Raw genomic sequence first — 26576 nt, forward strand, 5'->3', positions numbered from 1 at the left:
GTGTAACATTTACGCCAATGAGCTTTTCTAGGGAAACTGAGTAGTAAGCAATTCAAGATGGAGCTTGACGAAATTGCTGCCTTGTAGATGTGCTATTGATGAAAGAATATGACTTTGCATTCAGGTGCTAACTCTACGGTGAGGTTGATCTTTTGCTTTTAAAACTAAAAACCAAGCCTTATCTTTGTGTTCAGGCAGATGTCTGCTGTTCTTCTGCATGGGGTTGACTGACCTGTAGTTGAGTTGATTTTCTCTTAAGAGATAACTTGGTGTTTGATCAAATTCAGTCAATTCAGTTTCACCAGGCATGGAAGGGATACACTGGAACATGGAGAAGGCAAGAACTACTTGGTAACTTTTCCCAACATCTCATAGCTAGGAAGGGAGAGATTTCAAATTCCAACCTTGGCCATTGAAAGTATCCCATTTCCTAGTGTGAATTTAATTTGAGTCTTGGGATCTGGTCAGGAATACCATGAAGTGGCTTAAATGTTTTCTTTGGCTCTAGGGCCTACCCCGGTTTATTTCATCCATATTTTGAACTGTTACTTATCTGAGTCTAAACACTGCACTCAGCATTGTTTCTTCTCCCAAGATAATGTGTTTGTAGCAAATTGGTGTCAAGCCTGGTTTTTTCTAATCAAGCCAGTTTGATGGCTTTTTAGGCCTTAAAAATAGGCCATAGCTCCTTTTGTGGCTACTAAACAGAAAAACAGCAATAACAACAAAATTACCACCTGCATCACCAGTGACAGCTATAGCCCCAACACCACTCCACACATGTGGAGTCAGGTGCAAGGCATCTGACGTATGACCCATGAGTAGGTAAAATTAGCCCCATTTCACAGATGAGAAAGCCATGGTTTAGAGAAGATGAGCAACCTGCCCAAGGTCGTACAGCTGGTAGGTTGGCAGCGGAGATTTGAACATGGGTTTCTTCTCTGAAGTTCTTAGACTCTCTACTCTTCCAGTCTGCTTTTACTGAAGAGGACCCATCAGTTCAACTAGTTTTTCTTTCCACACTTTGGAAATTAGGCACTGAGTTTTGCATCATAGAACAGGTTGAGGCAGCTCATGAGAGCTGGAAAGTTCTATTTGATATATTTGGAAAGGGGCAATATTGTACATTGTGCTGTAAGGCAAGATTCATCCTTTTTACATGTATATGTTATCAGTCCTGCACATGGGGCTCCAAATATGTACCCTACAGCCAACATATGCCCTGTTTTTTTTCCTTGAGTTTTAAGTCTTGCCCTGAAGCCTTTATAGTAGTGTGGAGCATAACTCATTTAAACTTGCAAAGCCCTGTGTTTCTGATGTGTCCTATCCACTTATGATACCAGAAATTATCCTTTAGCTTTTTTTTTTCTTGAGAAATTTCTTCATTTTCTCATCTTTCAACTTAAATGGGACACGGTTTTGTGTTTTTTTTAAAACTATTTTCCTTAAATAAGGGGAAAAATGTGGGTTTTAAGTAATAGCCAGAAAAAGCAAAATGTCAAGTTAAATGTTAGCTCTGGATGATATATGGTTATCATTTAGAAGCAAGAAAGATTAAAAAAGTGAGACTTTTTTTTTGCCCAAACTCTTATTATATGTGTTTGAATCTAAATGTCTGAGTTGCTAATTCCTGCTATAAACAGGTTTATTTTGTGTGACTATAACTCCTGAAGTTGAATTACAAATACCAGTGCTTACCAAGCAGCTATATTGTATAAAGCACCATGGTGGGCCTTTCAGAAAAAGTGAGCGCTCAGTCTTTAAGGGGCTAGTGGAAGGGAGTATATAAGCCTGGATCTAAATAGTGACCTAAGAACAACAAAATGGGCTGCAGAGACTCAGAGGATATCAAATAAGAGAGGGACAGGGAATGCTTCTTGGAGGAGATAGCATTTGGGGAGGGCCTTGAAAAAAATGGCATGATTTTGATAGTGGGTAGAAGGATTATTTATAAACAGTGGGAACCATATCAGCAAAGGCAAGGAGGTTGGAAATTATGAGACGTGTCTGGGGAAGAGCAAGTCATTCAGTTTGGTTGAGAGAAGACTTTTTAAATTTAAAAAGCAATGGAAGATCAAATGAAACCATAAGAATGTGGGAGAAAAGAAATAATAGAGATAAAAGCTGAAATTAATGAAATAGAAACCAAACATGTACAACAGGGGAATATAAAAGCTAAACACTGATTCTTTGAAGAGATTAACAGATCTCCTGGTCAGAATCATTGAGAAAAATAGAGACAGACAAACAATACCAGGATTGAAAGGGGGCATCACTATCAATCTTACTGACTTTAAAAATATCAGGGGATTTTATTAACAAGATTGTGATGATAAAGTTGAAATTTTAGATTAATTCTTTTAAAAATACAACTTATCAAAACTGGATGAGAAGAAACAGAATATCTAGAATATCTGAGTAGTCCTGTATATTAAAGAAAATGTTTCTATGATTTGAAACCTTACCACCAAAAAAAATATCTAAAAAACAAACCAAACAAAAAATCCCGTAGTCCCAGATGGCTTCTTCAATGAATTTTACTAGACATTTGAAGAAAAAACGGTATCAGTCATACAGAAACTATACCAGAGAATAGAAAAAGAGGAAACGCTTCCCATTTTATTTTATGAATCCAGTATAACCTTGATATCAATACCCAACAAAGCCATTACAAGAAAGGAAAATTACAAACAATCTATCATAAAGATCAGTGCAAAATATTCTAGTGAACTGAATGCAGTGACAGTGACCAAGTTGTGCTTATTCCAGGAAGGCAGGGTTGGACTAATATTTGGATACCAATGTTATTTACCACATTAACAGGATAAAGGAGAAAAATTAATTTCAGTGAATGCGGAGAAAGCATTTGATAAATGCAACATTCATTTATGCTAAAAAAACCCAAAAAACGCTTTTATCAGACTTAGATTAGGAGAGAATTTTAATCTGATAAGAGGTAGATACAAGAAAGCTACAGCAAGTATCATATTTAATGGTAAAATATATAAAGCTTTCCTTATAATATAAGGAACAAGACAAGAATGCCTATTACTATCATTTCTACTCAACAATATTCTGGATATCCTAGGTATAAGAATTAAAAAAGGAAGAAATAAAACCCTTTTATTCACAGGCACCATAATTTTGTGTGTAAAAAATCTCAATGAATCCATATATAAACTACTAGATTAATAAATGAACTTAAACAGCTGGTCAGTATACAAAAGTGAATCATCTGCATACCAGTGACAAACAATTATGAAATGAAATTTAGAAAACAATATAATTTAGGATGGTATTAAAAAACCCAAAATACCTAGGAGCAAATCTAACAATGGTAAGCAAGACCTAATTTAAATAGAAGGTACAAAACATAATTACATATGGAATAACCAAAAACTTGAAACAAATGAAATAGCTGTCAACAGTGGAGTGGATAAATAAAATAGTGAAATATTCATACAATGAAATGCTATATGGCAATGTGAAGGACCAAGCTATTGCTTCATGTAACAACATAATTGAATAACTCCAAAATGGTGTGGAAGGAAGCCAGACACAAAAGAATACATACAATATGATTCTGTTTATATGTGTTCCAAAAATAGTAAGCAATGGTGTTAGATGTCTGGATAGTGGTTAATCTGGAGGAGGAGGGAGGGTGGGGAGGTTGGGAGGGGGAGTGAACGAAGCTTCTGGAGTAGACGTAATATTCTATTTTATGTTATGGTTTGTTTGTAATCAGCCATGTTCACTTTATTATAATTCATCACACTGAAAACCTGTGATTTGGCTACTTTCCTATGTATAGTATACTTTAATTACAAAGTTCATTGAAAAATAAAGGAAGAAAAACTCAAAAATAAAAAGACAAATAATGCTATTAAAAATTGGGCAAAGGATTTGAATGGGCATTTCTTCAATGGAAACATGCAAATGGCCAATAAGGACATGAAAAGATGTCCAGTGTGATTTGTCAAAAGGGAAATGCAAATCTAAACCACAATTAGATAAAACTTAGCCCCCACTAGGATAGCTAACATAAAAAGACAGACAATAACAAGTGCTGGGAAGATGTGGAAAAGCTGGACCCTCATGTATTGATGGTAGGAATCTAAAATGGTTCAGTCCATTTTTGAAAACTATTTGGCAGTTCTTCAAAATGTTAAATGTAGAGTTACCATAGACACCCAAACAACTTGAAAACGTGTACACACAAAAAACTATACACAGATGTTCATATTATAATTGTTAATAGTCAAAAACCTAAAGCAACCCAAATGTTCACTATCTCGTATGAATAAACAAAATATGGTATATCCATATAGTGGAATATTATTCAGCACTGAAAAGAAATGAAGGACTGATACATGCTGTAACATTGATGAGCCTTGAAAACATGCTAAATGAGAGAAGCCAGTTGCAGAAGGCATCTTATATGATTCCATTTATATGAAATGTCCAGTATAGGCCTATCCATAGAGATAGAAAGTAGATTACTGGTTGCAGGGAGCTAAGGGGAGAGGAGAAAAAGGAGTGACTGCTAATAGGTACAACAATTTGGGGTGATGAAACTATTCTGGAATTAGATTGTGGTGATGGTTGCATAAATCACTGAATTGTACACTTTAAAAAAGTGAATTTTATGGTATAAATATTGTATATCAATAAAGCCATTATTAAAAAATGAAGATATTAGAAAGGGTCAATAACTTTGGTTACTCAAAGATTAAAAAGTAAAATGAATTATAGAATAACCAACTAGGAGATGCATTTCTAAGGTGTATAGTAGTTAGAGTCTTAATAATATATAAAGAGGTTATATTTATCAGTGTGGAATAAAAGCTTGGGGAAAAAAATGTACCAAAATGTTGACACTAAATCTAGAAGGGGAGATTAGAAAGGATTTTTTTCTTCTTTCTCCCCCCTGTATTTTTATGTTTTCAGTAGTGTGCATTCATTATATAGAGATGATCAGGAATTATAATTTAGGAAAAACATCAATAAGTTTGTTGAAAGAAAAACCATCGATCAAAAGTCTTAAAGATACACAGTTTCTTCTATTCTGGTTTCTTTTGCTGAACTGAAAAGACTCCAAAGTGGAGAAGGTTATGTTATTTATGGAAATTGAGAATCTGGTCCTGCCACTTAGTGCTTCTCTGAAGTCCAGCTTTCTCTTCTGTAAGATGGGACCATGATACCAGGCTGCGCAGAGTTGCGGTGGGAATTAAAATGTCTTAAGGTGTGGGAAAATCCTGGCATACAATAGATGCTCAAGGAATTCTCTGCTTCTCCATCCCTTCCTTTTCAGTCTGAAAATTGAATTTTACCTGTTTAAAAAAAAAAAAATAGAGGTGGTACCTTTGAGCAAGGACCACCAGAGAGAAAGAATTTAACAAGCTTACTTCAGAGTCTTAGCTCTGAATTTAGCACAGTTTGCATGTGGAAAGACTTTAAAAGTGTCTTTGAAATGAGAAACCAGTGGAGAAAAAAATAGCAGCTCCCAGTAGGCCTGTGGTATAATAAATGACCCAGGGACTTTGCTGGGTCCTTGGCAAGTCACTTGTCCCCTCTGGCTCTCACTATTCTCATCTGGCAAATGAAGGGATTGAACAAAGTGTCCTGCTTTAAAAATTCTACTGAGTCTGGAGGTTTGGTGACCGGCAATTTGGGCTCTCAAAGGGCCTGCCTGGGGAGTCTGAATTGACATGGCATTCTTGCAAAGTTTAAAGCTTTGTTTTGTTTGCTCCATCTTGGCCAGCTCTGCTCAGGCCAGCAGCCCCTGCCCTCTCCCTTGCTGGTGCTCAGGTTCCCAGCTTATTGTTTATTTAGGCATTGCAGTTTCCTTATTGACGTGCGCACCCCCCTCCAGCGGAGTTGAGAAGTCAACCACAGGCCTCAAGTGAACTCCCCCTTCAACTTTCAGTAATGACAGTGTACCGGCCGTCACATGCCTCATCCCTAAGGCATGGTCCACTTTCCACATCCCTCAGGCCTTGTTGGTGACTTGGGGTGGCCTGAATTCCTCTGCCGCCTGTTGCTTTTTCCATGAGACAAGCTTGTTGAACATAGAAGGATTTGCAGTATGTTTTGGAGATCCTGAGAATGAGGCCCCAGACCAGGGCTGTTGGGGGCTTTGGGGGAGTGTTAAAAGGAATTGGAAGAGTGAGTTCAGGTTGCTAGAAGGCCAGTAAGGAGAACTTCTTCACCTGATCTTTTCCCAAAGAGTGTTGGAAGAGAATAGAAGTGTCAGGTGTCCGTCTTTTTATTACTCCCTGAAATGCATTCACAATTTTGCAAAGTAGTATTTCACTGAATTTCTGGGAATTCAAGCATTCTTTGTATTCAAATGTTTGTGAAAGATAACATGGATCCAGCCTTGGGAGGGCAGCTGCACACACCGAGGGGCTACCCTGTCATCTGGAAGCAGTTTCTGAAATTTCTTCCTCCTTTTCCTCTCTTCCCGACATCTTCACTGTTTCCTTTTGACCTTGCTCTGTGATCTTTAAAGGCTAAAAGTACTGTGTGGAGGAAAGGACCAAAAGAGCCCAGCTTCTAGGTGGCTGACTGTCTCTGAGGCCAGTCTGTCCTGAGGTTGTCCTGGGAACAGCAAGGTCACAGTGTGTGGCTTCCTCACTCCTATTCAAGAGAAGGCTATGTGGAGGGAATCATTCCAGTTTGTGAAAGGTGTTTAAAAAATGATTAGAGAAGATAATTATGGTGATACAAACAAACACTTCATGAAGTGTTATCATGAAGCAGGCAGTCTTCATTTGGAGAACTGCAAAATGGGGTGGAAGGTAGGAAGGTTTTACAGGATAAGGAAAAGAGAACAAGGAAGAGAAAAATAGAAAGCATCTGATTGGCTGGGGCGGCATAGTCAACCTTGTTTGAGGTGAAAAGGAATAAGGGGATAAGTTCCGAGCCCAGAGTTGGTTTAGTGTTTGGGGATTGGCTGACTGGCTATACTGTGTTTCTGGTCTAGTAGAACATTTACAGGCACATGGAAGTTAAAAGTTTTGGTTTGTTGATAAGGCACCTTCTTGAGCCCAGAAAGTTATTTCAACAAAAGAGAAAATCTTAGGCAAGTTATTTCCCTTTTGTGGATATCCTGACCTATAAAGTAGGTAAAATAAATACTTAATTCATAGGGTTATGGGCAAGATTAAATGAGATTTTCTAGCACAGTGCTTGCCTTAGTAATCAATACACATGTTGTTATTGTTCTATACAACAACATGCTGATGTTGTTATTAATCCGTTTTTAGTACCAGAATGGAGAAACATTGTTTGCTTCTGTCCTATGCTATTCCTGTCTGTATATTCAGATAATGCATATATATTTATATTGTAGCATAAATGGGGAAGAAAATGTAGGCATAAAAAAAATCTTTTGATGTGTTTTTCCCCAGCCCAAGGAACTTGCAAATAGATACAGAGCTTTGTGTCACCCTGTCCTTAAAGGGAATGTCTTTAGAGGCCAAGTCATTGTTAGTTAAAACACACACACACGTGCACACGCACACGCACACACACACACACACAACCACAAAAAAGTAGTTTCTGATGCACCTAGTCCACAGGTTGGTACTGGAGAGGCTCTGTATTAGGCTGTCTCACAGGCACATGGATATGATTTTGGGTTAGCCAGTGCTCCCTTCCATGCATTGGAAACGTAGGAAACTCTCACTATTAATTGCAGCAGCTTTCTATGTAGGGCTGATACTCAACTGAGCGGCATAGGTATAGCTATACTGATTGTTAAAATATTGAAATAGTTCTATGGTTACCCCAAACCCTCAGAGTACCCGTCCCACTCTAGCTCTTACCCTGGGACCCCCCAAATCCAGCAACTAAAGAGTTAACCCCTGTCCGCACAGGGACTTGCCAGACCTGGTTTCTGTGCTCCAGGTGGCATCTGTTCTGGTTGGTTCTTGCCCTGTGCAGTACTGTTGTTGAATGACTCAGCAATCACCCCTGACTCTGGGATTTAAAACACTGGGATTCAGTTTCCAATTAAGATAACACAACTCCATTGAAACTGCCTTTATGTCCGCAGTGATATCCTAATTTTTTTCTTAGTCTTTACTGTCTTCAAACCTTTCTTTGACTCCCTTTCTTTCTTGAAACTTCACTCTCTCTTATTCTCTGCAACCTTTTCATGATTTCCATCAATTTTTACTCATCTTTCTTTTGGTGATTCCCCCACTGTTTTTACTATACTTGATTCTCTATATCTGAGAATTCTTTCACCATCATTTCTAGTGTTGCAACTTCCATTTTAGCTTTGGTTTTTATTATTCACTTCCCGAAGCCATCTTATTGCCTTCTTTTTTTTTTTTTTTTTTTGCGGTATGCGGACCTCTCACTGTTGTGGCCTCTCCCATTGCGGAACACAGGCTCCGGACGCGCAGGCTCAGCGGCCATGGCTCACGGGCCCAGCCGCTCCGCGGCATGTGGGATCTTCCCGGACCGGGGCACGAACCCGTGTCCCCTGCGTCGGCAGGCGGACTCTCAACCACTGCGCCACCAGGGAAGCCCCTTATTGCCTTCTTTTTACCAGTTTATAAATGATTCCCAGTCAGATTCAAGTGCAGACTCCTTGCTTGATTCTGAAGACTGCTTATCATTCAGCCCCATCTTCCTTTTATTTCCTACTTGACTGCAACTAAAAGTGATCTATACTTTTTTTTTTTTTTTTGGCGGTACGCGGGCCTGTCACTGTTGTGGCCTCCCCCATTGCGGAGCACAGGCTCCGGACGCGCAGGCTCAGCGGCCATGGCTCACGAGCCCAGCCGCTCCGCGGCATGTGGGATCTTCCCGGAACGGGGCATGAACCCGTGTCCCCTGCATCGGCAGGCGGACTCTCAACGACTGCGCCACCAGGGAAGCCCGATCTATACTTTTTAATCAGTCCTGTCTTACTCTTCCTTGATACATGGTCCATACTTGTTCTGTTATTCCTTCAACTTATATTAATTAAATATTATGTGCTGGACATCACATTGAGTGCTCTTGACTTTGCAAGTATTATTACTTCTGGCTGGAAAACATTTAATTTTCTTGGTAATCTTGTTCTTATCTATCTCCATATCCCATATTAGAGTCCTGTGCTTTCTGGAGATTTCTTGACTCTTCTGTGGTGGTATTGCCCATTTCTGACTTGCCTGTGTTCTTATAAAATATTATATCTAACTATATTTTTTGTTATCTTTCACACTGTTTCTTGTGTATTGTACTCTTCTGGTTACAAGTGAATGAAACCCTGCTACTGTATTTTGATGTTATGGAGAGTAGATGATTCAGATAGACCTAGCTGTTCAAATGATATTATAAGGCCCCATCATTTAGGCAGATTCTTTTTTTTTTGTGCGGTACGCAGGCCTCTCACTGTTGTGGCCTTCCCGTTGCAGAGCACAGGCTCTGGACGCGCAGGCTCAGCGGCCATGGCTCACGGGCCTACCCACTCTGCGGCATGTGGGATCCTCCTGGACCGGGGCACAAACCCGTGTCCCCTGCATCGGCAGGCGGACTCCCAACCACTGTGCCACCAGGGAAGCCCAGGCAGATTCTTAATACATGGTATCACAGAAGGCCACAACCAGCCACAGGCCCATATTTTTCTTATCATTCATAATCTCACAAAAGGAGAGGTCCTTGATTTCAAAGAACTCTGATTGGCCTTGATGGCTTAATGAATTCACCCCTGGATCAGTCAGCGTCCAGAGGATCCATGGTGCTTGCCACTGTGGGTCAGACTAGAAAACCCCACTAAAACCACAGGGAGTTGGGGAGATGTAGTTCCTAAAAGAAAAAGAAGTTGAGCAAATAGACAAAAAAGAAACAGCTACTGCCACAGCTGGAAACAGGAAGGAAGGATAGAGCATGTAGTGTGTGTTAGGTATTATACTGGAAGGTGTGCATGTTGTCACTCATTTAAGTCTCATAACAACCTTAGGTTATAGGATTAGCAAGGTTAGGAACGCAGGAAGATAAACAGGGTGGAATAAAAATAGAAGCTACTGTCTTTTACATGTGTACCTCACCGAACTGGGGGATGGATAGGGACTTCTATACTATTGTTGGCTTATAATGGCAACCCTTTATTCTCTTGAGGGAGTTCCATGATAGGTACTTTTCATGCATTACAGATCACTTGTAATTTTCATAACATACTCTTGAGCACGGTCTTATTTCTGGAAAGCTCAGTATCTTGTCCAAAGACATAAAAAACTGATTTGCATCCAGGTTTGTGACTTTCTAAGGGTCAGTTGGATTGTTTTATCTTTAGCTCTTTTTGTTAGACATGAGTCTGTTAACAACAACAACAAAATAATACATGGAGACCAAAACCTCATAGGTCACATAGTGTCCAGCAAGAACCACTAGAGTCATATCTTCTCCCTGTGTGTCATTAATAATGTGTACAGAGATAGGACAGCAGGATGCATGCCTGGGGCATGGACTTCATGAAGAATGAGTCAGAAGTAGGCCAATGAGACCATGAAAAGAAACATCAAAACACCCTAATTGGGCTTCCCTGGTGGCACAGTGGTTAAGAATCCACCTGCCAATGCAGGGGACACGGGTTCGAGACCTGGTTCGGGAAGATCCCACATGCCGTGGAGCAACAAAGCCTGTGCTCCACAACTACTGAGCCTGTGCTCTAGAGCCCGTGAGCCACAGCTACTGAAGCCTGGGAACCTAGAGCCCGTGCTCCGCAACAAGAGAAACCACCATAGTGAGAAGCCCATGCACCGCAACGAAGAGTAGCCCCCGTTCTCTGTAACTAGAGAAAGCCTGCGTGCAGCAACGGAGACCCAACACAGCCAAAAATAAATAAATAAATTTAAAATAAAAAACACCCTAATTGCTTTTAATTTGAACTAGCCCAGCCTGATTCTGTGTGTGTACATTTTGCTCTAAAGAATTAGATACCATCTGAATAAACAGACAAACACAAAAACAGCAACACAAGAAAACAGCGTGTCCCATGTCATCTTCTAATCTAGGTCATCATCTTTTTATAGTTTGATAAGGGCCAAGAAGAAGAGTTTTTGATTTTTTGTTTTTCCTCCTAATGTGCCTTAGGCCCAAGTTGACTTTTTTGTGGAGCGCTTAACTTGGGCTCACATAACTGCGGTGAATTCCACACAGTAAATCCTTCCAAAGGCAGGGCATTACTCAGATAGCTGGACCAAAGACTGCTCAGTTATGTTTGCAACTACAATTAGATGATTTTTAAAAGTTAAGCCTTCAAGAGCCTCTGTGGTACCCAGTTATAGTAGTCTAGAATTTTATTCTAAATAAAGTGTAATATAATTATGTAGGGATGTTTCCTGAACATTAGATCACGTCTTTTCTTTAAACCAGTTGGCCCTAAGTTTGTTGATTAATGTTCGTAGACCGATATGTGATCACAGCGAGTTCCATGCTCTGTAAAAAATGCTTGTATTTTCTTTCTTGGCCTGATATTAAAATGAAACCAGTAATTCTTCCTGTATTTGAAAGGAAAGCATATTGTGACACTCAGCAATAACATAATTGTTACTTTTTGTGACTAAATGATATTGCTTTTTTTGATATTCCACCCACTCACCATTTCAGTGTCCACAGTTCCTAGAGAGGAATTGAAAACTGTTTCTTGCTGTTTAAGGGAAACATAATGTTTGGCAAACACAAAGAGGGTAATAAAGGCATCTTTACTGGCAAAGTTTCTCCAGAGAGTTTACTCCTAGGGTTGCTGTACACTTATGCCAAGTTGGATAGCTCTTGAGAGTAGCTTCATGTTTCTCTAAATGTACTTGGCCAGTAAAGTTGTCCTAGTCTCTTTTGCACTGATCAGTCTTGTCCCTTGTATATGTTGGACATCTAAAGCCATTTAGAACACCCAGATCACCTGAGGACCTTATGAAAGTGGAGATTCAGATTCAGTAGTTGGCTGAGTTGTGGCCTGAGATACTGCATTTCTAAAAAGCTCTCAGGTGATGTCAGTGCTGCTGTCTGTGGACCACACTTTGCATAACAAGGATCTAGACTGTGCTCCATGGTAGAGGGGTATGCCCATGAATCTTGTTCATACCTACCTGGTATCTCACACACCTGGCAAGGTGGCCGGTACCCAATAGATGCTCAGTATATATTTGTTGAATGAATGAGAGAACTTCCTGTATCTAAATTTATTATCAACTATAGCAGACATGTCCTAGAAAAATCCAGAGATTATTAAAAAAAAAAGATAAAAGCAAAGATAAAGTAAACTTATTTTAGTCTTTCCACCTGGCATTCATCCTCATTGCTGTAATCCCTGCACTCGTTGGCTTGCTAATACTCATGGCTGATTCCAGAATCAGCAAGCTGGGCCCATTGGGTAGATGGTTGCTAGGGGTTCGATTCCAGTGATTGATTGATTGCCCATCAGATACCTATTTTGCATCTTTTGCATGATGGATATAAAATAGTCTTGGGTATTAATTTTTAAGTAGGAGTTATAATCTGGATGTATAAAATGAAGTATTATTACAAGTATTATTTTATGAATATATGGAAAGGAGTAACTTAAAGTGATGTTCAATTCAGATATTTTTTCTTACTAATGGGGAATGAAGCAAACACACTTAAGTTGTTTATTTCCCCACCCCCGAAACTTTTTTCCCCACATTCTTGCAATCTTTAACCAAAATATGTTAATATTATAAAAGCAAAGCAATTTCATGCTTTTCCGATCGCAAGACTATTTGAAAAATGTCACCTGAGACATGGAGTGCTGAATCAGGGAGCATGGGAGTCTATGTCTGTTCTTTCATTGCTCTGGGCTCAGAGCAGGCTCTCAGTAAATGACTTGAGTGACAGAAGTTGACAAGGTGATCTGGATATTTAAGCCCTCAATTATTTTAAATTGGGGGTAATCATGGCAAGTTTTCTCTTGAAGAATCCAAATCATTGTTTTGACTCTTCACTTTAGTATATAACCCCGAGCTTAACATCATTAAAGTTCTATTTTTTTCCCCCAAGAATTGACTTCTAGAGGAATAATACTGGAAAAAATAAAAGTAAATAGAATACTTTGCTGTAGGACTTCCCAGAGTGATTAATGCTAATATGCATTGGGAATCCCCAGTAATCATTTCTCAAACTTACTTGACCCTGCAAGCCCCTTTTCACAGAGCATTTGGGTTCTGTGCACTTCGGGAAAAGCTGTTTTATGTTGTATTTCACTTACCCCATCTCTAAGGAAGGCCTACAGTTATCTGCTTTGAGAGCTTGCTTATTTGTGAAACACAATCTAGATGAGTATTTGAAGATCTCACTACACAACTTATTTTAGAATATCAGTTATAAATAACATTTAAAGATATTCCGATGAAGATTCTTCGGCGATTGGGAATAAAATGTTGCTCTGCCTTCTAAAACTCCACTTTTCAGGATGTTACAGCATATGTCTTAAGTATTTTTTCTCTCTATTCTGGACCAGTGCTTGAGTTACTGAGCATGTGCATTTAGTATCTATTTTGAAAGGCAACATCCATGTACAACATTGAGCCATATCAGGACTTGTGAGATAGTTTCCTTCTGTAGTCCTCCTTAAATATGTTTTTAGTCACTTATCTTAGTTTTAGAGGTTTTAAAAAAAGAAAAATAAAATTTATTCTCCCTGAATGCCTCAAACTGAAGCAGTAGAGAAGGTGTGACCATGGCAGTCATTTTCTTTGCCTTTATTTTTCATGCTTATATTTCCTCATGTCTTCCTCTGTTTTTTTGGGGGGGGCGCGGTACGCGTGCCTCACACTGTTGTGGCCTCTCCCGTTGTGGAGCACAGCCTCTGGACGCGCAGGCTCAGCGGCCATGGCTCACGGGCCCAGCCGCTCTGCGGCATGTGGGATCTTCCCGGACCGGGACACGAACCCGTGTCCCCTGCATCGGCAGGCGGACTCGCAACCACTGCGCTACCAGGGAAGGGAAGCCCCCTCATGTCTTTCTCTGGTTCAGCATTTTGAATATCTTCTTGGGCAGAATCAATAGATCATTTAATATGTCCGTGTATTTTGCATCTCTTCTCCTCCCTAGATCTTACTGATATTCTCCCATCTCCTTTTCTCTATGCTTATGATTTTAGGTATGGGTTCTTGAAATTGACTTCTTATTGTAAGAACAGAAATATAAATAAGGGCAGAAGAAACAGATCCTTATTAAAGTGATTTCCACAATATACATTTTTCTTTCTTTCATCTTCTTTTTTTCTTTCTTTTTTTTTTTTTTTTGGTATTTTGGGACATCTGTGGCTAAAGTAAAATAAGTTTGGGAGGAAATACAAAGGCTGGTTAATTTAAGAAAATTAGTAAAAGTTAAAATATTATTTTTAAAATGTGTTCCACCATTTGGTGAGATTTTTAACTCGGATATATATAGGTCAATAGGATTTTCTATGTTTCTAACTCCATTCTGATCTTTCTTTAGCAGTATGTAATTTTTAGAAGTCCAGTGAAAAGCTCCTTTTTAACCCATTTAGAAGTTGTTAGCTGTGGTCATTGCTAACTTAAAGCCTTAGAAATTGACTGAGAGGAAAGCTGAGGGTTTCTTTTCCCCTTGCCTGCATGATTAAGACCTGAAATTTTAACAAACGCTATCAAGAATTTAAGTTGTAAAATATGGGACTACAAAGCGTATTGCAGTACACAACATATTTATACATGTATATATACATACGTATATACATGTAAATATAGTTACTTTAGACTTGAATCTGAAATCTCAGAAGATTTTGGCCGCTGGATCACTGTGGGCAACTGCCTGCACAAGACCACCGTGCTGGCGGACACCGCCTGCCTCTTCACCCCGCTGGCGCCGCCCCTGGATTACTCCCACTATATCTCGCTGCCCGCGGGTGTGCTGAGCCAGGCCTCCTGCACCCTCTACGGCATCTCCTGGCAGTTCGACCCCTGCTGCAAGTACCTGGTGGAGTACGACGCCTACAGACTGTCCCGGCTGCCCCTGCACACACTCACCTCCTCCACCCTGGTGGTGCTGGTCCTGAAGGACGACTTGCACAGGAAGAGACTGCACAACACGATAGCACTGGCGGCTCTGGTGTACTACGTCAAGAAGATTTACGAGCTCTGCGCTGTATGATCGGGGCGGAGTAGGGGGAGCAGGCAGCCCGGCCCGCGAGGTGGCATAGCACCCGTGCTGCTCTGTGAGGCAGTGGAGCCCGGGTAGGCATCTGGCTTCACGTTTGTTATTTTAAAGAAATAACAGATCACAAGTGTACCAGGGTTTTTTTTTTTTTAGCTCATCACACTAAGATGTGGATTTCCGTAACCCACGGGGGCCTGAGGCTGTGGAAGTCTGACCAGGCAGCAGGATGTGATGGAAGCAATGCTACAGTGGGGATGTGAATGCGCCGGGGGTGGTGGTGGTGGTGGTGTCATTAAGTATGTTGTTTACCTGTACCATCCAGAGCCAACCAGAAGCTATTGACCATTAAAATTATGAGAATTTCAAAAAAAAAAAAAAAAGGAAAGGAATGTTGGCCCTTTCACACTTAATTTACAGTTAACTCTTTTAAAGATTGCACTTAGATATTTGTAAATGCTGAAAGATTGTATCTCAATAAAGAGGGGAAATCTATATTATATTGATTAGTTTTAATAGAGATCTATCTTTTAATATGTTTTAAAGAAATCATGTAGTCTTAAGGCCTTCATGGGGGTAAATAAAATTGTTACTAGTGGGTAGGTTGGAGTGATGTGATTGGGGTGGGCATCATAATTATCTATGTGGCTTTTCAAGTTTTCTATGAGCCTGTCAATTTTATAGTCAGAAAAAATCTTGATTTAAAATGACTCATTTATTTATGAAGGCTCTTATGAACTTCTGGAAGTTTTTTTTTTTTTTTTCCCATAGCCTTCTCATTATTGCTGCTCTTTTTATCTACAGTTATCACAGCTTAGAACTCAAATGAGTCACTAAGGAAGACTCCCTACATTCGTCAGCTTGGCCTGCTATAACAAAATACCACAGACTGGGTGGTTTAAAAAACAGAAATTTATTTTCTCACAGTTCTGTAGGCTGGAAGTCTGAGATCAGGGTGGCAACATGGCTGGATTCCTGTGAGAGCTCTATTCCTGGCTTGCAGATGGCTACCTTCTTGCTGTGTTCTCACATGGCAGAGAGAGAAAACAAGCTCTCTGGTATCCCTTCTTATGAGGGTGCTAATCCCATCATGAGAGCTCCATTTTCATGACCCCATCTAATCCTGATTACCTCCCAAAGGCCTCACCTCCAAATATAGTCACACTAGGGGTTAGTGCTTCAACATATAAATTCTGGAGGCACGTAGACATTCAGTCCATAACATTCTCCTCGCTCAAATTGGCAGTATACAAGATTTCCAGATATGCATCTAAAATAGGAAAAGACTGGCAGGCGATACATAAAAACATGATAGTTATCACTGGATGGTAGAAATAGAGGGGATTTTCTCCATTTACTGTGAATTTAAAGTATATTATTATACTTTTATAACTGAAAAAAATACAATAAATATTTTTAAAGTAAAATGAAATACTACAGAATGTAACATTCCATAATAGTCTTGCAAATTTCAGAATTGTTTTCTTTCATCTTCTTGGGGGTCTTCCTGAGAATTAATAAAAGTGTCTTCAGCACTTAGAGCCCCCAGATATGGGCACACAGTGGAGCTCAATAAGCAGCTGTTGCTGCTCCTCACTTTTCCTCTTTTAACAGTGATGGCGATGTCAGTGATAGTAATAATGATTATCATGTTGCCACAGGAAACATGCCACTGGGCATATAATATAGGAAAATAAAAGAGAAAATAGCCACAAAATCAGGACAGACATATTTGTTGAAAAGTTTTTTCTATGAGTTGTTATGAATAGAATGCCCCATTCATTGTCTTTACTTCTGGAACTCCTTAGTCTTTTAGATTCTAAAAAATGGTAAAAAAAAAAAAAAAAAAATGCATCGGTGGCTCATTTTTTATTAAATTTCAATTACAAATATAATATAAGCTCCTTGAATCTGCACAATAAAATGTCAGGTAGATGGTGACAGTCAGAAAACTTGAAGTCAGACTTTCAGTGTGTTTCATTCCAAGGACGGATAAGAGTCTCATACCTGAGGTTTGAGGAAATGTTTTTTTCCTCTGTAAGAGTTCTCTCTTCTCTACTTTCTAATGCATCATTTCTTATTATGCTCTATCTTGTGTGTGGAGTCTGTCATTTCCTTTTAAAAAAAAATTCTCTATGGTTTTTCCTCAATTAATCCCATATTTCAGTGCAATATTTCTAGTTTTTTAACTCTGTAAATCAATGGGTTAGAAATGCCCTTCAAGGTAGTAATGCTTTTTGTCACGCAGTCAGCTGACTGCTTGCCAAATAAATCATGGTGTGATATGTTATTTCCAGTTGCTATAAATTTTCAATATTTAGTGTATCAGTCATACTAAGTCGTGATTCAGTTATTTAATTTCACTTATGTCTGTATTTTAGATGAGAATCCTTTTCCCCATTAGTAGATTTTAATTTCCTTCTCTTTCACAGTCAAATTCCAAGCATGCCTTATAAAACCAGCCACAGAATACACACATGAACAAACCGTTTTTGTATTTGCAAGTAGACTCAAAAATATACACTGGTAAACTATATCTGAAATTACAAATTCGTCTATTTAAATGACGTTTTTGTTTTCTAATACTTTAGATCACTTTTATCACTATTGCTTTGGTAATTTGATTCCCAGATATGAGACAAACATATCTAGGTAACTCTCTGTATTGTATTGACATATGCTGTTTACTGGGAGCTTAAAAAATCTCACAAGTGATCTTCAGAAGTGAAAAAAAGAAATTATTCTGAATTCAAGGCTATGTCTACACCCTGATTAATGTTTTACTACTGAAACTGCTTTCTGAAACTGTTTTGATAATATTAAAAAAACAATTTTCTTTCTTTTTTTTCTTTTTTCTTTTTTTTTTACCAACAGGACACAAAAATCGCTTCATTGGAGCGAAACATAAGGGATCTTGAGGATGAGATCCAGATGTTAAAAGCCAATGGTGTGCTGAACACTGAGGACCGCGAAGAAGAGATAAAACAAATAGAGGTTTACAAAAGTCACTCCAAGTTCATGAAAACCAAGGTATGGTCCACAATTATAAACTTTTATATTCTTAGTGTGACTGGAAAGTTATGGTTTAAATACATGCTTTCCCCAGATACCCACATAATCTGCTTTATATGATGTATGAAATATATAGACAATAAAGAAGAATGAAGAAGATTTTTAGTTCAGAAGCATGGATTCCAGAAAGAAACCAGGGAAAGCTTTTGGTAGAATTTCTACTTACTGAGTGGTTCAGGATTTCCTAATGAGTTCTTTGGTGTCCCTCTTTCATGGAAATGAACATTTATTTTTAATAGTCCTGTCTCTTCCAAATTTTTTGAGTTTTCATAAGTTTGCTATTTTTAAAAATTTCAATCATTGCCCAATTTTTGGCCCATCCCTGGAAGGTGATTGTCTTAAAAGGTGTTGGTCTTGGCTTAAAAGGTGTTGATCTTGGAAGCCAATTTAACTGATTTCAAAGGTATGAAGGTTTTAATGTAGTATTTAAGAGAGAACTGATTTTGAGTCCCAATGCTGCAATTATTCAATGTCTGTAATCCTCAGTTTCTTCATCCATGAAATATGGATAAGAAAAAGAAAATACCTTCATCGTTGGGTTGCTTTGACAATTCCAGGAGATTATGCATTTAAAGCACTTAGTCCCTTGAGTGATATCTAAAACGCATTCAATAAACGTCAGCCATTGTTGTTGAGAGTGTTGTTATTACTGTTATCTGTTGGTGTGGAATATTTATGAAATATTGTTAGAGTAGTATGTTCCATTATTTTATATCAGTATTGCCAGTTTTAAAGAATTTGGTTTGTATTTTTCAAAATGAAACCTTGGTTTGCAAATGGACCAATCATCTGAAAATCTATTATTTTTATATATGCATAATTATTAAATTTATGAACAGCCTAATAGGTCTTTTGAGACTTTGAAATGCTTTTATTTATTCCTCTATTTAAGCTATTTTCTTTGTGAAGATAATAATCACACCAGTTAAAAATTTTTTTTTTTCCTACCACTTGCTCTTAAATACCCCTGTTCTTATTGTAGGTTTTACTACTGTTTGTTGCTTTATAAAACACTACAGAGTTAAGAGTGATGCAGACTTCTGTGAGAAAGCAGTGGGAGTTGAGAGGAAAAATGCTTAGATGATGGTTATGATTTTTATCAGTTGTGAAATACATGCATAGTCATTGCAGAGAATTTTCAAAATTAGAGAGAGGAAATAATATCTAGCATCTGCTTCACTGTGTGTGTTTGTGTGTGTGTGTGTGTGTGTGTGTGTGTGTTTCTCTAGGAAATAAACAAAAACTATGCTTACTTCTGCCCGCTTCCATCTGTTAGTTGAAGTTGAGATTGTGACTAAAAATTTGTATCAAGGAGCAGAGATAAGAAGAATGTCCAGTGTAGTTGAATATAACCCCTTCCTTTCAGGGATGGCCACAAAATGCAGAACGGGTTTCCCTGCTCAGTCCTCCCTTCTGGTTTCTTTATTGCAGTCTTTCCTCATAGAGAGTTGAGCTGATGTGCAGCAAGCACAGTAGTAGGGTGGCCTGCAGACAATGACCAGATCACTCTAGGAATGAAGACCAGATGCACAGATATGAGTGAACTCATGGAGTTTGGGGGAAATTATTGTTTTGGCTGAAACTTTTCCTCCCCATCCTGTCCTGTTATTCAGCAGTGGGAGATAGTTCAAGCCACTTCTACAACTGAAAAGGCAATGAAATTTGTTAACTCTGCCCCTCACCATAGATTGTGTCCAGGTGAATAAAACATATATATGGTCTTCAGCAAGCAAGTCATGACCTTTATTAACCCATAGTCTTCTGAGACATCATCAATCCTTGAGCTAGTTTTAACGTTTAATGGTTAGTTACTTTCAAGGGTTCCCAAAGTGGTTAGGTCAGAAGGATGTTTGAGGAGAGAAATGGAGTCAGGTGAAAAGAGTGCAGGCTGAGGACTAAAGCAGACTGGCAAATCTCTAGCCTGCGCTTTAGCTCCATGGCCTTGAGGAGTGACTTAAGTCACTCAGCCACATTTTCCTCTTCTGTAAAGTGGGGACAACAATGTAAATCTTAGAGGGTGACTCAAAGTGTTAAATGAAATAATGTAGTTAAAACACCTGGTTCAAAAAAGTAGCTAATAACAATATCCATTATTATTGAAGACATATAACCAAATATAATAATAATTATAATAATAATAGTAATATAAATGTTATATTTAACTTGAGTAACAGGGAAAAAATGGATTTCTAAGAAATATAAATAAAAATGATTTCTTATAATATCATGCAGATATCTCTTATAGACTGATAAGAACATTACCTAAAAAGTACTAGTAAGAGTTAGTTTTTAATATTTTCTCCATTGAAAGAATATTTTTATTGGATTGAACTGTAACATTTATTGCTTATACCTCGTATCATTACTTCAGTTGCTTTTTTTTCTTACCTTTCCTACTTTTGAGAGGGTAGTGTGATTCCTTATTTAAGCCTGGGTGTGGTTGAACAGGTCTATTAAGACATAGTTATTGCTAAGCATTTAGTCCTGAGTGCTTGTGTTTTGTGCTTTGTGAGATCCCTTAGGCTGTGTGAACTAATTCTAGTTGGGTGAATAATTTATCATGGAACTTGTTAAATTTTAGAGGCATAGACTGATATCCTCTAAAATGGGATTGCTCTCATAGTTCATGGTCCATCGTAGCCTATTTGGATAACTTTTCTACAAAGCTTATATGAATATGTTGCTTATCAACATCATCACACATATCCGAGGAGTTAATTTTTACAATAGTTGGTTACACACATTGACAAGAAAACTGTTTAGTGTCACCAGTGGAGTCTCTTGAATTCTTTTGTTTGTTCAGAGTTATATGGATAAAGCTTTCAATATTGGATTTTGAGCTCTGTGGTCCCCAAAGGGGCACTAAAAGTGGTGCACGTTTAAAGTATTTCCCATTTCCCAATACTGACCACTTAGTTGGGAAGGTAAGAAATGTACTCAAAATACTACCCTGAAGATTTGACGGGAGGAGAGTCCATTTCTGGCTGGAGTAATGCAAGTTGTGTAAGTTTAGTGTTAGCGGTTTTTTTTGTCTAAATAATCAGATTGGTAAGACTACATTGACAGGTCTGGTGAAGAATGCAAACTCAAATCAATGAGCAAACCTAGAAGGATAAGTGAAAATACAATTCCACCCCCAACTCCACACAGATAAGGAAGTAGGAAGAACTCAAGTCTATGTGAAATGATAGGCTTTTCCAAAAGAGTAAAGAAATACTAGATTTAAATTGCAAAAATCTAGAGGCTCTGAAACATACATGGGAAATGGAAATGTAGTTGTTAAACTTATTGGGTTTACTGTGATGGAAGCAGTGATAGAAATGGAAATCATAAGGTGACTTTGGATCCTGTCTGGCTAGGAAATGCTAGGTTTGAGGCAGGGACAGTTGACTTTAGAAACTTGTTTTAATAGTTCATAAAGACTCGAAGGGTCATGGTAGAGGAACATTTCAGAAATTCTTATGAAATGCTGCACAAGAGGGGCAGTGGAACTCTTTGGAAACCAAACCTGAATTTGCAGCTAAATATTGTTACTTCTTCTTGCTGCTTGTAGTGAATACATAGAAAGCTTTTGAGTGCCCCAGAGAACTTTTCTTTCACCAGGTCCTTTGGAGAGGCACCTTCAGGCTGATCACTGTTTATAAAGGTGCCAGGCTTAGAGGTGCTCTTTAATCTGAGCATTTCTTTAATAGAGGTCTAAATGTTTTCTATCATGATTACTTGGAAGCTTATTATTTTTTTAAATTGAAAAAAGATTTAAAAATTCAGCCTAATCATAAAAAATAGCTCCTATAATATCTATGTTCTTGTTTTTTTTTTGTTTTTTTTTTTTTGCGGTACGCGGACCTCTCACTGTTGTGGCCTCTCCTGCCGCGGAGCACAGGCTCCGGACGCGCAGGCTCAGCGGCCATGGCTCACGGGCCCAGCAGCTCTGCGGCACGTGGGATCTTCCCGGACCGGGGCACGAATCCGTGTCCCCTGCATCGGCAGGCGGACTCTCAACCACTGCGCCACCAGGGAAGCCCGTTGGCTTATATTTTTGAAGTTTTAGCTGAAAATTATTTTTATGACCCATTGGTAATAAAATTGACTCAGCATTTGACTCCTCTTCATTAACAGGGCATGATCTCAATCAATCTCAATCTCAATATGCAACTGTTTGCTCCAAATAGATAATAAAGGCAGCTAATAGTAATTCTTATGTACAGACTCATTTTCAGAAACAGAAATAAGTTGAAATAGATAATTTTAAATGTTTCAATGAAAGTTTGACATGGAAACAATGTTGTATGAAAAGGGAGTGCTGCTTGCATTAATTATTAAAATGAATGAAGAATGTAGCTGGAGGGAAAGAAAGTATTTTAAGTAGCCATGTGAAATGGCATGCACATCCAGTTTGATGTTGAGCAGATGGCTGGGACTGGTAGGTCCTCTTGAAAGCTTTGTGATTAAATTAAGTAGCGGTGAAGACCTAAATTGCTTTTATAAATATGACATCATAGAATAAACATGACATAACATTTTTGGAAAAGTGGAAGGTGAATTGCAAAAAATGTAAAAGCAGAGTTTGGAATCTCAGCTTGTGCAAAGGCAGGGATACCAGACATAGTCAGCCAGGATTGAAATCCATGCATCTTGCAAGCCCTTTGGCACATGCCCGTTGTCCCTGAGAACTGAGGTGCTGGGAGACCTTCCTAGCTGTGCAACTCTCCCCTGTTCGAAACTCCAGTTTCTACCCCCTACTCCCAAGGCGTATAGGAATCAGACTGTGAGGGCAAAATCTAAGAGGTGGTGGAAAGCATGAGTTACCTTCAGGAGCGCACTGTTAAGCCTTTAAGAATGGAATGTATCATATAAATAATTGTTTTTCTAGTAGGGAAAGAGTGATGGCATCCTCTGTTCTATACAAGGCTTTGTTCCTAGTTTCACACATTTTTCATCTACTGATCCCAGTACTTCTACATTTGCCACTCCCTCTGTTTTCAGAGTTTGCCAAAGATGCCACTCTGATGTCTTAGATCTCCCCCTTTATTCTGAATTTGTAACACATTTTCTTATTAACCTCTGATGGATTACAAACCTAACAACCCAAACTGCATGATAATAAACATATCACTTTCTAGACTTGAGGGCCATATCTGCAGTGAAAAAGAAGCTGTCTTCTTTGGCAAAGTAGTTTTTTCAGGGTGTTAGTTGTGTCACAGGCATAAGTGGTGGAGGAATTTTCAGACGGGATGAAGTGTGCCTGATGTCCACATGGACTTCATATAAACCATGTGATGTAATTCCGATAGGCTTTTCTTCTTGCCATCACGGAGACAGACCTTCCCCAGCCTCAGTTCTCATGTGTGTTAGATTGCGTCACTTTCCATTTTTATTGAGTTTATGGTTATAAAAGAAGCCAAAGGCATATTTTTATGGAAGAATATGATTTTTTACCCTGTAACTATGTTCCCCTTAGAAAAGCCTTTTTCTGTTATTGTCTGCATAAAATATGTATTTAAAATTTACCTCATGGCAGTGATAGTCTGAAAGCTATTTAAAGCAGCTGCCTATTCAATATTTATAGACTGAGATAATTTTATCATCAATCTATTTTTATTGAATAAAGTAGGTGTATATAGACCCTGCCATGTCTTCCTTCCTATTAAATACCGTTCCATTGATGTTAATTTCATTCAAATTCCTCTCTCAGTACCCTACTCCCACATGAAGTTTCTACTCTGATAATTTTTAGAAGTTAGCACAAAATAGGTTTGTTTGTTTGTTTGTTTTTACTATAAACATCATCTCTGTTAAGGCATGTAGAGTTGAAAGTTTTTTTAGCTTTATTTTCAGATAAATCAGTTTCATATGTGGAATCAACTCTATACTGTGCTGTCACCTACAAGTGCATGTGATCTGGGGCTGTACCCCCTGAGAAGAGTGTCGATCATGCTGATCCAACAGATTTAACTTTATAATTTTGTGTAATCCTAATCCTGGTTTTCCCTCATTTTAGTTATATTCTGTTCTTGTGTGAGAGAGATAAAATCTGAGAGGGGTGGGGAGAGGACTTACTTTGTTCTAGCTCAAAATCATAGATCCATCATTTGTTAAATTATAAAGAAATAATGTATTTCATGGATTGCACAGACCTGAGCAGTGCCACCACCTGGTCCCACATACCCAAAGCATGTTGATAAATCTATCACAGTTCTTTTGCAGTGAGCTTTTTAGCATACTCAGAATCCTTCTCAAGAATGACTTCTGGCCAGCCACTACCAAACCTTCAGATTTGGCAAGCAACATGAAACCTATTTGTCCCCCGATCTAGTCTGATGTCTCCCTGCAAATGGGATTCCATATCGACCTTTCTAGTAAATGCTGCACCCTGAAAACTTCTGAAGATGGGGGGGTCTCAGTTCTTTTTAAGCATGCCACTCTGTTCATGCTCAGTAGTTATCGTCAGTAGCTTGCTTCTTATTTAGCTAGTTTTAGTTGTTGAAAACAAAAATGCTGGATCAAGCAGAGTTTAAAAACATACAATTTAAAATGTACTTATGAACTTTCAACTTAGAAGGAATCTGAAGGGCCAAAATTAAGCCAAGGCAGGAGGCTGGAGTGATAAGCAGAGCACTGATTCTGTCTTCTTGTGGGCATTTGCTAGACAGGTGAACTTGAACTTTAGTTTTCACAGTCACAGGGACACTAAAGGAAAGTGACAGAAGCCTGAGTCTGCTCAAGATGAGGAGTCAAATAGGAATCCCACTACCACATAAAGCTGGGATCCCAGATACCTACACTCTTAGTGCAGGGATGAAGTAAAAATAAACTCCCCACTCTATTCTCCTCCCCCCTAGACTAAGGGGTTCCAGGGAAAATCACTTATTTATCTATTTTAAAACTTTGAGCCAAGAGAAAGGTGAAAAAACTAGCTTTGAGAATCCATAACCACAGCTGGCTCTTACGCAGATGTGCAGTGTGAGGTGATCCAAAAACTTTAAGTATCGAATTTAGTTTAAAGGGGCCTTTGCTTGGTTGTGCAGGTATTGGCAGAGACAAATGCTCTCAAGGACCACATGTTCACCTTAGACCTCAGTGGTTTCCTCCAGATAAAGTTCCAAAACATATGAGTAAAAAATATTTAAAAATTACAAAACCTGCAAGAAAGCAAGGCACCATAAGTGAAAGCCAGTAGAAAGAATAAACAGCAGAACCAGAAAGCAAGGACTACAGAAATTGAAATTTTAAGGCAAACGCTATGAAATAAATATGTTTAATATGTTTAAAATATAAAAGGAGTTGAAAATATGAATAAAGGGCAAGACCAAGCAAATTTAAAAAGAAGCAAATAAAATGTCTAGAAATGGGAAAATATAAAAATGGAAATTTAAAAGTTTGATAAATAGGTTTAACTGCAGAGTGGTCATAGCAGAAGAGAAATTTAATAACCTAGAAAACAGGGCAGAAGAAATTAAAGATGGAAAGATGGAATACATGAAAGATAAGATACATAGAAGATAGAATAAGAAGCTGTAGCGCAAGTCTAATCTGAATTCTCCAGAGAAAGAGAGATGGAGTGTAGGGACAGTCACTATTCAGAAGCCATATTTGAAGAGGTGAAAGCTGAGAATTTTCCAAAACTGATGACAAGTATCAGTCCACAAATTCAGGAATCTCAAAATACCCCAAATAGGATATAAATAAAATGAAATCTATTTGCATAAAAATAAAGCCATAAAATCTTAGAGGCAAAGAAAAAGTCTTAAAAAGCAAAACATTTGTCCAAAGGAGGTATATGAATGGCTAATAAGTGTATGAAAAGATGTTTGATAGCATCTTAATCATTAGAGAAATCAAAACCATAATGAGATACCACTTCATACTCACTGGAATGGTAATAAGTAAAAAGACAGATAATAACAAGTGTTGGTGAGAGTATGAAGAAATTAGAACCCTGGGGTTGCTAGTGGGGATACAAAATGGTATAGTCACTTTGCAAATCAGTTTAGAAATTCTTCAAAAAGCTAAACATATAGTTACCATGTGGCCTAGCAATTCCACACCTATGTTTATACCCAAGAGAAATAAAAACATATGTCTCCACAGACTTGCACATGAATGTTCTTACCAGCATTATTCATAATAGCCAAAACGTGGAAACAACCTAAGTGTCCACCATGACATGAATGGTTAGAAACAATATGACATCTTCATACAGTGAAATATATTCAGCCATAAAAAACAATGAAGTACTGATACTTGGTACAGCATGGATGAATCTTTTTTTTTTTTTTAAATTTTTTTTTTGATTTGGACCATTTTTAGAGTCTTTATTTTTATTTATTTATTTATTTATTTGGCGGTACGTGGGCCTCTCACTGCTGTGG

At 38.3% G+C, this 26576-nt stretch overlaps 2 protein-coding genes across 13 annotated transcripts in view; both read left to right on the forward strand.

Moving 5' to 3' along the window:
• ERC2 (ELKS/RAB6-interacting/CAST family member 2) overlaps positions 1–26576 on the forward strand; it is a 962565-nt gene that overhangs the window by 285693 nt on the left and 650296 nt on the right. For 11 of the 12 annotated variants that reach the window (XR_009565841.1, XR_009565842.1, XM_060308008.1 and 8 more), the window contains one exon: positions 18007–18162. Coding sequence is in view for 10 of the 12 variants with exons in the window: in XM_060308008.1 (XP_060163991.1) it covers positions 18007–18162 (156 nt within the window). In the remaining 2 variants the exon portion in view is untranslated. Of the gene's footprint in view, positions 1–15104; positions 15213–18006; positions 18163–26576 lie in introns of those variants that run through there. The other variant, XM_060308017.1, reaches the window with a different exon arrangement.
• LOC115859126 (transmembrane protein 11, mitochondrial-like) lies at positions 12060–15129 on the forward strand. Its single transcript, XM_030867797.2, has 2 exons — positions 12060–12117; positions 14756–15129. The coding sequence occupies exons 1-2, from the start codon at positions 12060–12062 to the stop codon at positions 15127–15129; spliced, it is 432 nt and encodes a 143-aa protein (XP_030723657.2).

The sequence above is a fragment of the Globicephala melas genome, chromosome 11 (genome assembly GCF_963455315.2).
Source record: "Globicephala melas chromosome 11, mGloMel1.2, whole genome shotgun sequence".
Lineage (NCBI taxonomy): Eukaryota > Metazoa > Chordata > Mammalia > Artiodactyla > Delphinidae > Globicephala > Globicephala melas.

Coding starts and splice junctions, on each gene's coding strand:
- LOC115859126 (XM_030867797.2), top strand. CDS start 12,060: ATGCCCATGAATCTTGTTCATACCTACCTGGTATCTCACACACCTGGC. Junction 12,118..14,755: donor CACACCTGGCAAGGTGGCCG/GTACCCAATAGA, acceptor CTGAAATCTCAG/AAGATTTTGGCCGCTGGATC.